Source organism: Ceratosolen solmsi, unplaced genomic scaffold, assembly GCF_000503995.2.
Source record: "Ceratosolen solmsi marchali unplaced genomic scaffold, CerSol_1.0 scaffold41, whole genome shotgun sequence".
Taxonomy (NCBI): domain Eukaryota; kingdom Metazoa; phylum Arthropoda; class Insecta; order Hymenoptera; family Agaonidae; genus Ceratosolen; species Ceratosolen solmsi.
The window spans coordinates 5110059-5125538 of NW_011948424.1; the positions used below are offsets into that span (position 1 = coordinate 5110059).

Here is a 15480-nt window from a genome sequence, read left to right on the forward strand (position 1 = left end):
AATAAATATAGTAATCATAATAAATACAGAAATTCGTATTTTTTAAACTGAAAATTTATTATATTAAACTTTAAATATTATCTAGATATTAAAATATTAAAACTTGTAATAACTGGATAGAATTTTATTATTATAATTTTATTAGAAAAAACAATGATAAATAAAATTGATGATTACGAGAAGTTAGCTATATATATATATATATATATATATATATATATAGAAGCTTTTTTTTTTTTAAATTTGGACAAAATGAGAAGCCAACATTCACATTTACTACTGTAGTTGATATCGATTAACTAATATGTTTGTAAAATTGTATTTTTTTTATATGTATTATGGTTATAGAAAGTAGTAGAATTATTTCAAATAAAAAAAAATTGATAGACTATTTTACTATATCTTGAGTGAAATATCGACGAAAACATTACTTCATATGAAATCAACTGGCAGTTGTCAAAAAATACTTCAGTTTTCAAATACTAATAGTTGTAATAAAAAAAATTTGCATGCTCGTTGATTTTGTAGATACAGTTTTGATCAAAATACTTTGAAAGATATAAATAGTATATAGTTTTGAAGGAGTGTTGTAATTTTAATTTTGACTTAATGTCTCTGACTTATTACAGGTTGGCATAGTACACACACACATTGATATTTCTGGATTGTCGTTTTAATATATCAATTATTATTATGAGTGGAGAATGTTTATGATATTGAATTGTTCCATCTGTATTTGAGCCTCAGTTTATTTTCATAAAATTATTTCGATAATCAGTAGAGCCGCCATTGAAGGACTTTGGCCAATATCTCTATAGTCACTCGATTACATTATTCTAAGTTTATACTTTCTCGGCTAAACTTTGTTCTGCTGCTCACTTTCATGTCATTCAAATAAGCCGATTATAACTATTCTTATTGTTTACAATAATGTATTTACACCAATAGATCTTGGAATAATAATTTTCGAAATTTCAATTAAAGTATGTCACACGATCGACATAACATTTCTAATAAATTAATGTACTTTCATTGATAATTTTATAAAATTTTACTATAATAAATAATTATTTCGTGATAATTATATAATGCATTTGAATTGAGCGATATCTGCGCTTATTTATTGTCGACACTTTTTTCTCAAGTGTCAGTATATGAATCATATGTTGAATCATAATTTGAAATGAAACTTTCCGGAGCAGGTGTAAATATCTTAACAAATATCATTTAAAAGACAATGTTATATTACATAAATTTGCATTTATTCTTTGGCGAAAGATATAAAATTTCTTAATATTATTTTTTTTTTCCCCAATTCCAAAATAACTCGGACAAAAACGTTGAAAAGATATACTTTCACTATAAATAAAAGAATACAGACTATAGATATTAATTGGAATATATGAAAGACTCAATCTTAACATTTTGACAAAAAATATTATTGTATTTGTTCCATTTTGTATATATTTCTACCATTATTTTCTTATCGGATCAAATGACTTATTTTTAGAGATTTTACATTCGTTTCATATTGACATTCGTTTTATATTAATATTATTATATATTATTGTTATATTGATATTATTGTTTTATCGATGATGGCTTAAAATTCTCTTTGACATTCGTTTAACTAATTATTCCTTAAAATTATGATTAAGTGAATGTAAGTTATTTTCAATAGTTAATTAGATATTTAATAAAAAACTTGATTTTTTGATTTAAATTATATATAACCGAGTATGTTACGGTGTTAATTGCAGAGATGCAAAAGTTATTTGCAACAAAAAAAAAAAGTTTAATATATCTTCAGCCTAAGGAAACATATTGTTCACAACAACAAAAATCTATGAAATGTTATGTCGACAGAGAAATCTGAAATTCTACTATGGACTTTAGATTTGCCAAGGTTATTAAATTTATATATCACCGAATCTATTAACTATTACTCAAAAATTCTAAAGTTTCGTCATCGTCGAGGAGCAAAGGCTCTTCCGGGCATCGGTAGATTTAAATTTTCCATTAGGTAAGGAGCAAACAAAGCGCAGCTGGTACGTAGTGCACTGCATGAAATCACGGAACACATTCGCTATTAAAAGTACGTAAGCCGGGGATCCGAGGGTCCGAGATAAGTTGCGGATGCAATTCTCTACTTTGGCGGGCGATTCATCCCGACAGATCTCCGAAAAATCCAAGGTCGGTAGTGTGATCAGAGAGAAGGCACACTCGCACCGGCGCGCCGCCTACGCATAGAAAAGGGGATCAGCGCGGTTGTCGCGCGGACTCTCGCCTCATTCAGAAATACCTGCTCGGGGCGGAAGCATCGTCCGTGGAGGAGAGCTTTTGCATTCATCCGTCGAGCGGACGTGGAGAGTACGGCGAGAGACCAGCCTCGCGCGCTCGCCTTCCTATCTCTCTCTCTCTCTCTCTCTCTCTCTCTCTCTCTCTCTCTCTCTCGATCACTCTCGCCTAGCGTAAGTACACACTTTGCTGTTTAACCTCCCTTGCATCTCTCTCTCTCTCTCTCTCTCTCTCTCTCTCTCTCTCTCTCTCTCTCTCTGTGTGTATATATATATTATTGTCTCTCTGTTTTCCGACTCTGATTATCCGTTGTTTTTGGCATTGTTCTTGCTTGGACAGACGCTCGTCCTGCTTCTTTGAGTCGTCGATGGCATATTCTCACTTAAGCATGGAATGTGGACTTTTCATTTTTATTTGGGGCAATATCAATAAAGTAAATAACATCAATAAAGTAACTTTATTACCAATTTGTTCGCGAGTGCCTGCAGTTTATTTGTTGGTATTTAGTTGTAAATAAAAGTATTTTTAATGCATGCACATATGTAACTAAGATTACGAGATTTGTTTTTTTTTCTTCATATTTTGATAAGATACGCTTATGAATAAGTTGTAATTTATTTTGAAATTGAGGACGAGTCGACGGTGATCAATTTTCAGAGCAAACAAATCTCATCGACGAGCCATTAAATTTCCTTTGATAAATTCGTTCGAACATACGACAGGCCAATTTTTATACAATTTAATAAAGTTTATTAGAAAAGTTTTGTGCAAACATGTTTGGGTAAATAATATCACAAGATTTTGATTGAAATAAAGCTTATATTCTCGAATCTTTCTTTACATGCAGCAGTTCATTTAAAAAAAAAAAAAAAAAAAAAAAAAAAAATGTTTTTTATTTATTTTGCTATAAAACTTTTACACAAAATATTTTAAAAATACATTTCGCGTAAAAAAGTTGCTCACTAGTTGCGATAACTGGGAATGAAAATATTTCATTCGATGTTTAAAAAGGTAAAAAAACAATTAAACGACAACATTCATTTATATATTTAGTTCATTTATACATTTATTTATTTTAAAAATAAATATATCGTATACAATAATGACATGTATTTATTTTTTTATTTATCGTCGGCATTTTTCCTGCGATATTTAAATTATAAAAAAAATACGTCTTTAGAAGTAATTATACTCGTATACGAGATGCTTTTACTTGATATATCAAAGCGGGATAACGTTATCCAAATTGTATAAGACATTTTTTTGTTCATTGCTACATTTGTTTATCGTAAATAAAAATAATTCCACATAATGAACGTATTCTTACGATATTCAATGCTTATATGCACATATGTGATCGTTGCATGTGCAAAATATGAATTTATAGTGAACTTAAGTGAATTTCCTGTTAATTCGTATACAGATTCGATACATCGTTAAAGGAAAGCATAGAAGGGCAACTCCGCGCCTAAACAAAGGACAGACAGACATTTTGAAAACTAATAACAGGCATCATGACAGGCTCAAGCTCAGTTTCTACGACAATGTTTATTGCTCTACTGCTGATCACTTGTTACGCCCTCGAAATTGCCGCGAAACGTAAGTTCGTCATATGTCCCAAATCTGTTTTTCTGCACATATGATTTATTCGCTGCTCGAAATTTTATTTATTTCTCCCTTCCCACACGTCAAATTCATAAATAATTCGATCGTCGATCACTCATCTCTCCCATGTTGTTAATTTTTGTAAAATCATGTGTAGAATATTCGTAGGTTGGACTGTACAAACTCAAACTACCTTAACTGTAGCTCTATTGTCCAACATTTTATTACTCCTTTAGCGAATGGATCTCAATATTTACTCTCAAAATATTGATTCGGTTGTAGTGAAACACAACATAATCGTAGTATCCCTCATTTCATGACAATGTAGAAATTGTTTTTCATCATCAATATACATCTACTTACTTTTTCCGATTTTCTTCTACAGACAGATATAATAACAACAACCTTTCTTTTCATTAAAATGCCATTTTATATGCTTAAATTTGTATCTATGTGGAATTATTGTAATTATTTTTTCACAAATTATAAATTGTTCATTCTAATAATTTACTCTAATATTTAAAAATATGTTTAAACGTATGTTCAAACATAAAGTCCATCTTATGAGTCGACATTGATTTAATTATGTACAAAAATTTTATTCGTACTTATATTGTTTAATAGAAAAACATTTGTTTAACTATCATAATATTACAAATAATGTCTTATTTTATCATATGTCTGTAAAAAATTATGTATATTTTAATAAGTAAATTTAATCAATATCTTATTGATAAAATTGTTCAAATTTACAATACAATCGTTGATATTGTTATTTTTAATTTAATCATTCAACCACTAGAAATTTAAACATTTCGAGTACCATACTTATTGAACATTGTATTGTTATATTATCCAAGGGAATTATTAAAGTAAGTTCTTTTAATTTAAGATGATTGTGATTTTGCTTAAAAGAGAAGGACAGTTGGGAAAAGGAAAAGTTTTCGGTTTCCTTAATGCAAGCTATTCTAATGAAAGCAATTAATGCTTTAGCATTTCTTTACACGAGTCCACTTTATAAATTAACTGTAGCATAAAATCGTATTTCTCTTTTCCTTTACGCAACGGACAATATTTCTAGATATTTATATATGATTATATAATAATTATTCGATAAATATTAGAAATAAAATAAATTTATATCACTCAAATCATTAATTAATACTGATTACTTATTTAATAGAAGACATGCAGTTATTTACTTACTTACAAAACCTATACAATTCTTGTCTTGACAATGTCAATATAATAATTTTCTAATACAATAATAGTTTTGTTTAAATTTAAATAAGATGTCTTTTAGTTTCATTAGTTAATTAGGTGGATAATTAAAATTCGGATGCTTCCAATTACCTTAAGACATCTTAAACGATAAATCAATGAACTTAATTTTTCATATTTTTTAAGGAAGTTTTTCTTTCGATAAGGTATAATGAAAGATAATGGTGAACCTTGAACATTATTTTGTTATTATCAAAATACATTTGCGATTAAAAATATCATATCATTAATAAATACTAAATAAATATCTTTTATTAAAAATTTTAATAATCATTTAGTCCTTTGAAAATATTTTTAAATGAGAAATTAATAATTAATAGGGTTTAATGATCGAATGTATTTTTTGTTAAATTTTGTAGAAAAATTAGTGCATGAATTTTTAATTTCTAAAATTGAAACTATTGAATGTAAAATGTTTTAAATGACTGGATATTTTATTTTGTATATGTTTCAAGTAAAAAAAAATCTCTGCATAGAATTTTCATTCGTTCGATTTTCAATTTTGTCATAAAAGTATGTATAAAGTTATAAAATGGTTACATTATCAATTTGCCTTACGTTTTAAATAAACAATCAATCATGGCTACCTCTATTTAATTAATAAATAAGTTTTTATGTGTAATTGTGCATTATTTGTCAATTAAATATTTTGAAATATTTAATTAAATGAAATTTAATAAATTTAATAATTTAATTAAATTAAATGAAATATTTAATTAAATGAAAAAAAAAAAAAATAAAAAAAATATTAAATAACAAATTCATTTTTAGAAAGTGAATATTAAAAATATTTTATATATTTTTTTTTATTATTATTAGTGGTATGTTGATGTAGTTAAACAATTCAATGATTCAAGTCAAAAAGATAATATATAATAATGTTTCAAAGATAATTCAATAGTACCAGTGATAAAATTCTTATCATTAACTATATTGAGTTACTTGAATAATTCATATTTAATATCGAGTTGATAAAATTAGACAAAACTTTAATGTTCGAAGCAAAGAAATGCTTATCACATCTCAGGATTAAGATTTTTAACAAATAGTAGTTTATGTAAAAAATGTTAATATTTAGATGGAAACTTCACTTGTTGCCTACTTTCTATGAATGTATTAAGGATTTAAGAAATTAAGACATGGGTAGGCTATATTTACAAAAAATTTTAATATTACATAAAAATTTACTTGTTGCAAAATCAACATTCCTTCAGTTCAGGTATAAAAAAGTTGGAGTGCAATAGCTGACTTATCATTAAAATATTTATGATTATTGTAAAATTCATAGTGTTAAAAAATATTGAACCAACATTTTTTAAAGAATTAGATTTACGAATATTATTTTATAATATTTGAAAAAGTGTGCTTTTATTTTATATTAATTGATTTATTGTGTTTATTCAGTTATATATGAATGTTCGGTTTATATTGATATTGAGACAAAAATATATATATTAGTGAAACATTTATTTATGCTAAAAACTAGTTGTAATTAAAAAAAAAAGAATTTATTATAATAATACATATAATTAAATAATATAAAAATGACAGAAGTAATGCAATAAAAGAAATTAATTGTATATATATGTGTGTTTTCATTATGATTCAAGCATAAAGATGTATATGTTTCTACTTATTTTGTATGCTCGTAATGATTTTATCAAATGAAATAATAAACAATTTAAGTACCATTGTATTTTACGTTAAATACGCTTTCAAAGAATTTATAAATTAATATTTGTCCATGACTATTTGATATAATAAATAAAATCCGTGTAGTACTTCTTTCTTGTAAAATACACAGCGCCATTGATCTATTGATATCGGTAAAGAAAACTTCAGTTGTGCAAGATAAACAAAAGCATTATTAATTTTTTATTTTTCCAAAGCTATTCAAAATGTCAGTATTGTAAATCTAAGTTTATTCAAGCGGCATATTTTTTATATGCAATCTTACAGTGTGTGCTACACATATATATATGTAATATACTCATAGCATATATATATATATATATATATATTCGAGAATGTTGTATTAAATACAATAATTTCGATATATTGAATTAGGACATTTACAATTTCTTAATATAAATGAAATATGATAGTTTCCCAATATAAATGTCCATAATTTTTCTTATTTAATTTTTCTTGATTATCAAATATTTTAATTTTTATCTATTGATTATTTAATTAATGTTAGAAGTAATTTATTAAGTTTAAATTTTTAATCTAATTTATATATATGATAATTTGTTTGAGAGTTAATTTACTGAAAAACTATGGTAAATAGATTTATTATAATTCAAGATTTGTCACTATTCCTATTTATATATTACAAGATAATTAATAAATAAATAAAATGTTTTTATTCAGTATGAAAAAAACAATTGAAATTATTATAAGAAATTATTCGGAACTATATAATCTAATACTTTTAAAGAATAACTATCGATTACCTTCTCTTTCTGGTTCTGTATTAATTTTAGCGAATAACGCATTGTCGGTTATGACAAGCAAATGTAAGGAAGCCTTAAACTTAAAAAATGTTTAGATTGTTAATTATAGGCTATGAGTATATTTATATATAATTTTCTACTCGTTTAACAATACTGGAAAAATATTTTATTTATTTATTTATTTATTTATTTATTTTATTTTATTTTATTTTTTTTTTTTTTTGTTGATGCTGTTAAAATACCTACGAGTGCGAATATAATACAAGTGAAAGTATATAATATCGGGGACATGAAAACACTTCATACCCATAGTAGTTTTACAATATGAAGACTAATTATACACACTGAGAACTGCATAATTTATTATATTGTTAAAAGTGCCTGGATTTATACAAAAGAAAGTATCACTGATTATATTATATAAAGTTTAGAGCATATTATTTGACATATTCTTGAAAAATATTCAACATGTACACACATATTTTATATTTCTTTCAACAATTAGTATACACTAACAGTTATTTAAAAAAATAATTGTATAATCTCTACTCGTTAGAATAGATTATAAGCTAATTTAAGTTTTTTGAAAACAATATTATCTTAATAAAAATCGTATCAATTGTTCGCAGAGATTTCCATATAAATTATTTTTAATCTTAATATATCTTAATATATCATTTGGTATTCGTATCAATAGGATTAAAATTGAAGTATTTTTTTTTAAAAAAGTATTCTTTAGAATATTATAAATGAATAAAAACTAGTTTTTTCTTATTTTGGATCGAGAAACATATTACTTATTTTTTTAATATAAAATTTTTATCGAGCCCTTATTATTATTATTATTATTATTATTATTATTATTATTATTATTATTATTACTAAACTGTTTTATTTTATTTTATAAAATCACCTTCACAGATGACAATTATAATATTGATTTTATTTAGTAGATTATTAGTACTCATTTTGGAGTCTCAAGTGCATTTTTTCAAAAAATTATTTCAGCGTAATATTAATTTATTGAAAAAGAATTAAATAAATTTATGAGTTTTAGATGAATTTTTAATTTATTCACTCATAAGAATATCAATGTCATTTATTTAATTGAAGCTACGTATATTTTTTGATATTTAAAAAATGTTAAAAATCAATTTCTAGTAGAAAAAGATATACAATGAACGTGAATCACTTAAGCTTGCTTCATTTAATATTTTATAATATGTAAAATGTGTTGACGTCATTATATTTTATATAATATACTTCGAGTAGTAATATTCTACACGATAGGATTTTTAAAAACCAATTCATTTTTTTTATTTTTTTTTTTTATTTTTTCTTTTTTTTATTATTAGTTGTAGCAATTAATAATCTATCTACTATCAGATTTCCATATCGTTTGATAAATTATTATTTTAAACTGTATGACTAACTATTAAATACAAATTTGAAAATTAGGATAATTCTGACTTTTGAAAATATTTTTCAAATAAATTGTAAATTACAAACGTTTCCTGGTAAATTTTAGAAATTTATTTTATTTATAGAACATTGAAAAACGTCAAAGCTATATTTTAATACATTCTTCTTATTTTGTGAAATAGAAAACTTTCTATTGTAACGTATTAATATATTACAAATCTTATTCATTAAGAGTCTGAAAATGATGTTCTGCAAAATTAATTAAAAAAATAAGTTATTGTCAATTATAAATTATATTGTGAAATTTTTCTATAATAAAATTCAACACGTTGATAATTAAAGTAAAATTTTTTTAGCTTAAAACTTATTTATATTTTCTTATGCACTAATTACTTTGATTCTGTCTGTGTTTGTTAGAAAGATGTGTTAATTATATTAAAAGGAAAAAAATTTCGCGTTATTAAGCACGTTACGTAATAACGTGTAAAGATGATAATAAATATCCTATTTTTGAAAAGTAACGAAGTTGAAAGATACTTAGATATTTTTTTTTTAATTTAAACTGAAAAAATAAGCCATTACATTTTAAAACTATGAGCAATTTAAAAAAAAAAAAAAAAAAGCAAAAGTAAATTAAGACGATTTGTTCATATTATTACCTATTCATAAGAGACATTTTATCATAGTAGTAAAGCCGTGCGAACTTAATAAATAATGTTACATGAACTTAATAAATAAATAATGTTACATCCGATTAGTATTAGTTTTAATATATTTTCCCTCTTTCAATATACACATTTAGGTCTGATTATATAATTTATCTATTGAAAAATAGAATTTTGTCTTCATACGTCATTTTAAAAACTCTAAATCCTATTAGTGAAATATTAATTATCTGCAGAATATTTTTGATTATTATACTTATTTTTAAACATTATACTGTACATCTATTTACTCTTATGCTGATGGATTGTCATTTATTTATTTTCTTTTATATTCGTTTTCTATTTTATATACATTTTATAATTTGAACATACTATTTTTATTATAACAATTTAAATATATCAATTAATTTAAGTAATTAGAGAAAATATAATATTATGCATTGATATATTAGTATTAGAATTTTTATTTATATTATTCTAAGTTAAAAATTAATAATGAAATATGTATCCCCTTTCTGTGTTTTTATTTTTGAGGATAAAATTGTACCTATTCTTTATAAAATATTCTAAATTTAAGTAAAATAGTTTAAATAAATATTAATATTTAAATTTAAATAAATATAACATTTTTTATGTTTCGAGTGTAATTCAATTTTAAACTACAGAAACTATTATTTCAAATTGTAATGACCTCGAATAAATTATTAATAAATTATATGATGAAGCTATTTCATTGTTGTTGAAAAATAATATTCTGATTTTATTTGACTAAGAGTCTGGGACTTTCCACATTTGCAGCGGATTCTCGTTTCATTGGAACTATTTATGTTTATATGCATTTATTTCCAGTTGTTTTCCCATTATAATTGCAGATTAAAGTCAGACAACGTAATCACATCATATTCCAAATGTTATATAAATAATTATATTTCACAAATATATTAAAGGTATGTTATTCTTTGCAATAAAAATAGACATTCGTTCAACAGATTGAGAGGTATTGAAGTGGTTATGCAATTATTATATGGCAATATGTAATATAAACATAAACATAATTTATACTAATATCAATTACATAATTGTCTCTCCAACCATTTCCTCGTATCTATAACAAAAAATCTTTATCTAAATAATTACCAACCTTATAATTATTTCGAATAGTTGTATTAATAAACTTGAAAAATTGTAGTTTGGAACTTAATAATTTCTATATATATATATATATATATATATATATTGTATTAGAATTATAAGCTACGATAATGATGTTTTTCAATTGAAGGTTAATACATGTACGAATCCATTCTGTTTTATGCTTGAAATATTTCTTAATAAAATGCCAGGATAAACATATCTTACATTACATGTTCAAGGAATTGATCGTTACCTGTATTTATTCCGTTCATATCAGTACTTTTTTTATGTTTATAAATAAAATATATATATATATATATATATATATATATATATATATATACACACATTTATACATAAACTTTAATGTTTTAATTTCAACGAAAAAAATTGAATTCTTTTTTCACGATACTTATACATTGTTTAAGATATTTCATCATTGATTTTGAAATAATTGAACAACTATATACATTCATAACTATCAAAGTTTTATAATTATAAAATCATAGGAATAAAATATTTAAATCAATGTATTTTTTTATTAATCTCACGTAAGTTCAACTGCCATTCAAATTTAAAATCACGTCCAATAAATATTATTTTCTAAAAAAAATTGAAACAGTTAAAAACAGTTAATTATTTAATGGAAAAAAATTGAAAGTCAGTTTTACATTTCACTTTTGAATAATACAAATTAAAAATAATTAATTCCAATAAACACTCTGTAATCGGAAATATTATCTATTAGAATATATCTGAAGTAAATTAAAGTTAATTGTTAATTATTAAAAGAAAATTCTTATGATTATAAGAACTCCTCTATTGGTATTTAAATTTGATTATTTTTACTATTTGAAGTATGATTTAGCACGTATAGTATTAATATGCAATATTCTCATATTTGATAACTAATTATAAATATTTCATAAGCAGCATAATTATCGATATTATATATTTTACTGATTTTTTTATAAAAGCATTATAAACATAAACATTTCAAATTATTTATGGTTGGAAGTCACATATAGATTAAATAATCATTTATGTAATGATATAGAATAATATTTAAAAATCTTATAAATAATTACTTAGTAAATTATACTATTGTAAATACTTTTGTTTTTGTTTAACATTATATGAACGTCAGATTAAAAATGCATGAGTTTTGTTGATAAGTCCATTTTATTAAAGAGGAGTTATGAATATTGTCGAAAAACTTAGTATTATAAATACAATTCGATGTACAATGGTTTAAACAATAATGAATGTCAAAGTACATATGTATTTAAAGTTTTATTACAAAAGTCATTATAACAGAAGCATATAAGACATATTATTATAAAGAATTTGATTATAGAAAGTAAGGAAATGAGTGAAGAAGATGCTTTTTAAGCATTTATATTTTCTTGCTTATAAGATATTAATAATCAAAATCTTTAAACAATACTAAGAATCGTATAGAAACATGGAAAATTTTTTTATATAATAGAAAGTCTATTATATTTTACGGCTTGATTATCTATCATAATTATCTTCCGTGTTTAAGTAAAAATTTGAAAATTGAATTAAATTTCATATTTGTCTTTATTAGAACATAAATATAATTCAATATTAATTGCTTAAATACTTTGAAATGTTTGATTAACATTGTATTACTTTAACCCATGATTTTTAATATATTTATTCCTTTGATATCCTTATAAACAAACATGTATTACTCTATTTAATTGTAGGTTTGTTATGATGAAAATCAAAACAATTGTTGAAATATGGTAAATCTTGATATATACATAAACCCCCTAACCACACATATAAATAAAATTAAAAATAAAAACTATTTAATTATTTCAATTTTAATCAATTTATGACTTCTATAAAATGAATTTGTTTATAATCTTTATTTGTTAATTATGTATTACCTACATAATTTTTTTTATTATTGTAAACTAGTATTGAAAATAAATATAAATATTTTGATTTACATTAAATCTATATTTTTTATAAATAAATAATAATTAGAAAATAAAATGTTATATATTTAACAATGAATTTATTTTTTAATATTTCTTTCAACTGATTAAAATTCATATATATAATAGTAAAGATTATGTTACAAATTTTTTATTATCAAGTTATAAAGTTATAAACAATTACCTATTGTATTGGGCTTTTTCATTTATTAAGACAAGATTCTGATGAAAAAAAAAGCAGAAAGCCCATCTTGAGGAAGTTTTGAAGCAATCAAAGCCGTTGGTTTGGATATTTAATTCTCCAAAATCTCACATTTTCCCAAGAGAATATTGTTTTTTTTTTCTTTTTTTTTCCTCTCAAGAGAAAAAAAAAGACACATGCAAATGAGAAAATAACAATCTTATTATATAAGAAGAAGGTAATAATACAGTTAGACATCGAATTCGAGATTCGAGGTGCTGTACTTGGATGTAATTGGTATTATTTTATTTCAAATCTTCACTTACCAATAGAGAATTATTTAGGAGCATTTTAGTATAAAATTTAAACTTCAAACGATAAAGCTTCACGCATAAATTTATTTGTCTCGATTTTAATTATATTGCTGAAGATGTTCCATTAATGTTTTCAAATTGTTTTCAAATTAAATTGTCGAAGAAAAAGCTGAAGTTCTGAAAAATAGAAATCCGAAATTATTATTAAAATGATTTTTGGCTTTTACAATTCCTATGAGCGTATTAATTTATAAAACGTAGTCTAATAGAAAATTTTATATGGTATTTTCAAATTATTTTCTCATAATATTTTTTTAAAAAATATTTTCTATTTTTAAACAATAAAAACGAATAGATTCCTTTTCTAAAAATTTATATTTAGTGTTCATATACGAATGCATTTAAGGCCCTATTTTTGTTTTTTAATAATATTTTCTCATTATTTCACAATATGCAATATTCAAGGGTTTAGAAAGGAAAAATTTTAAGTTATAAAAATGTAAAGTAATTATTAATTATTTTTTTCATAATTTTATGTTGCAGTTAACGTTTAATATTCGTTTTTATTTTTATCAATCAAGCCCTAGGTATCGCGCTCCGTGATTTTGCTGTTTAAAAAATTAAGCTTTAAGCTACTTAGAACATTATGTAAAAATTCTAATTATAACATTATGTGAAAGTTCCAAAATATAGAGGGAAACAAATGATTTTGCATGAATTTTTTATTACAATTATCTATACGTAAAAATAAATATTATATAGATCGTTTTAAAATCACTTTGTTTTAATATATCTGGTTTATTATATATTTTTTCATTCATACTTGATGTTCACTAAATACATTATTGCATTTACGATTTTCACTATTTAGCTAAATTGTAAGAGTCTTGCAATTGTTTATAAATACACATATGCTGTATCGGAAAATTTTGTAAGATTGTATTATAACTTTGAAATCGAGCTTCTAGAATTTCAATTGGGCAAATTGCTTCTCCGAACGACAGAACTTACGTACCGAAACAGTTGGTTTTAATTTCATTAGGTCAACGCGATGGAAACAGTAAAAGAAAGGTATTATCTATACGCCATTGTTTCCCCTTTTGTTTCAGAATAAACATTAGCTTTCTTTTACTTATTTCTACGAAGACTTTTTTCATTATTAAAACAAATAAAATATTAATTTTAATGACATTTTAATGAGAAATAAATATGCTCAAATCGTAATTAGCTTGGATTTTATAAGTTGGCGCTCATTCTTCATATTGCAAGCGATTTTTTCGGACAAATTTAGGAAAAATTTTTTTGTTTGTTGTATTATCTCTTTCGTTAGATCATAAAAAAATTAACGACTTAGAAATATACAGTAATTGTATACTTCTGGCATTTAACGAGAATTTCTAAAGAGATTTTTGTTGAAAAGAAAGTTTCACACGGATATATAAGTAGATGCTTCCTTAATTTTAATTTCATCTTTATTTATATCATTTTAATCGCGAATAAATTTTGATATTATATGAATAAGTAATCAGTATAGTATGTTCTGCATGTTGTTGATATAATAAATAAAGCATTGAGTGTGATTTAAAAAAACGCATTAAGTAGTTGCGTAGTTGCCTGGTAAAAATAAAAAACAAAAATTGGCAACAATATTATAATTTATTGTTTAAAGAGGAAAATTGATGACGGCTGATGTCAGCTTATATAATTTACAATATAGTATATATTTTTTTTATCTATCTATGATAATGTATTATTAAGTCGACACACGTCACATTATTTTACATGTACACAGTTTTTGAGAAAATCATCAAATACAGGCTAATATATGTTCGGATACAATGCTCATTCGACATTAAATGCATATTCTACGAATGAAAATCTAATCGCTGGGAGAAAGTGTACCTATATTCGATACTAATAACCACAAGTATTATGCAACATACGAAGAGTTTATTGTAAAAGAAATTTTATAATGCCGTAGTAATATGATAAATGTAAATTAGCACATTAGTTAACAACATTATCATAATTAAAAGCTTATTAGAGATTATTAATTAAAAATATATCGGACTTTTACGGCACAACTATTACAAGACTAATTACGAATATCGAAATCAGAATTCGCTCTAAAATTACTATTGAAGATTAGCCATG

At 23.6% G+C, this 15480-nt stretch overlaps 1 protein-coding gene across 1 annotated transcript in view; it reads left to right on the forward strand.

Moving 5' to 3' along the window:
• The first annotated feature begins 3812 nt into the window (after nucleotides 1-3812).
• LOC105362725 (uncharacterized) overlaps nucleotides 3813-15480 on the forward strand; it is a 24554-nt gene continuing 12886 nt past the window's right edge. Inside the window, exon 1 of the mRNA XM_011500212.1 lies at nucleotides 3813-3897. Within this exon, the coding sequence (XP_011498514.1) occupies nucleotides 3813-3897 (85 nt within the window). The remainder of the gene's footprint in view (nucleotides 3898-15480) is intronic.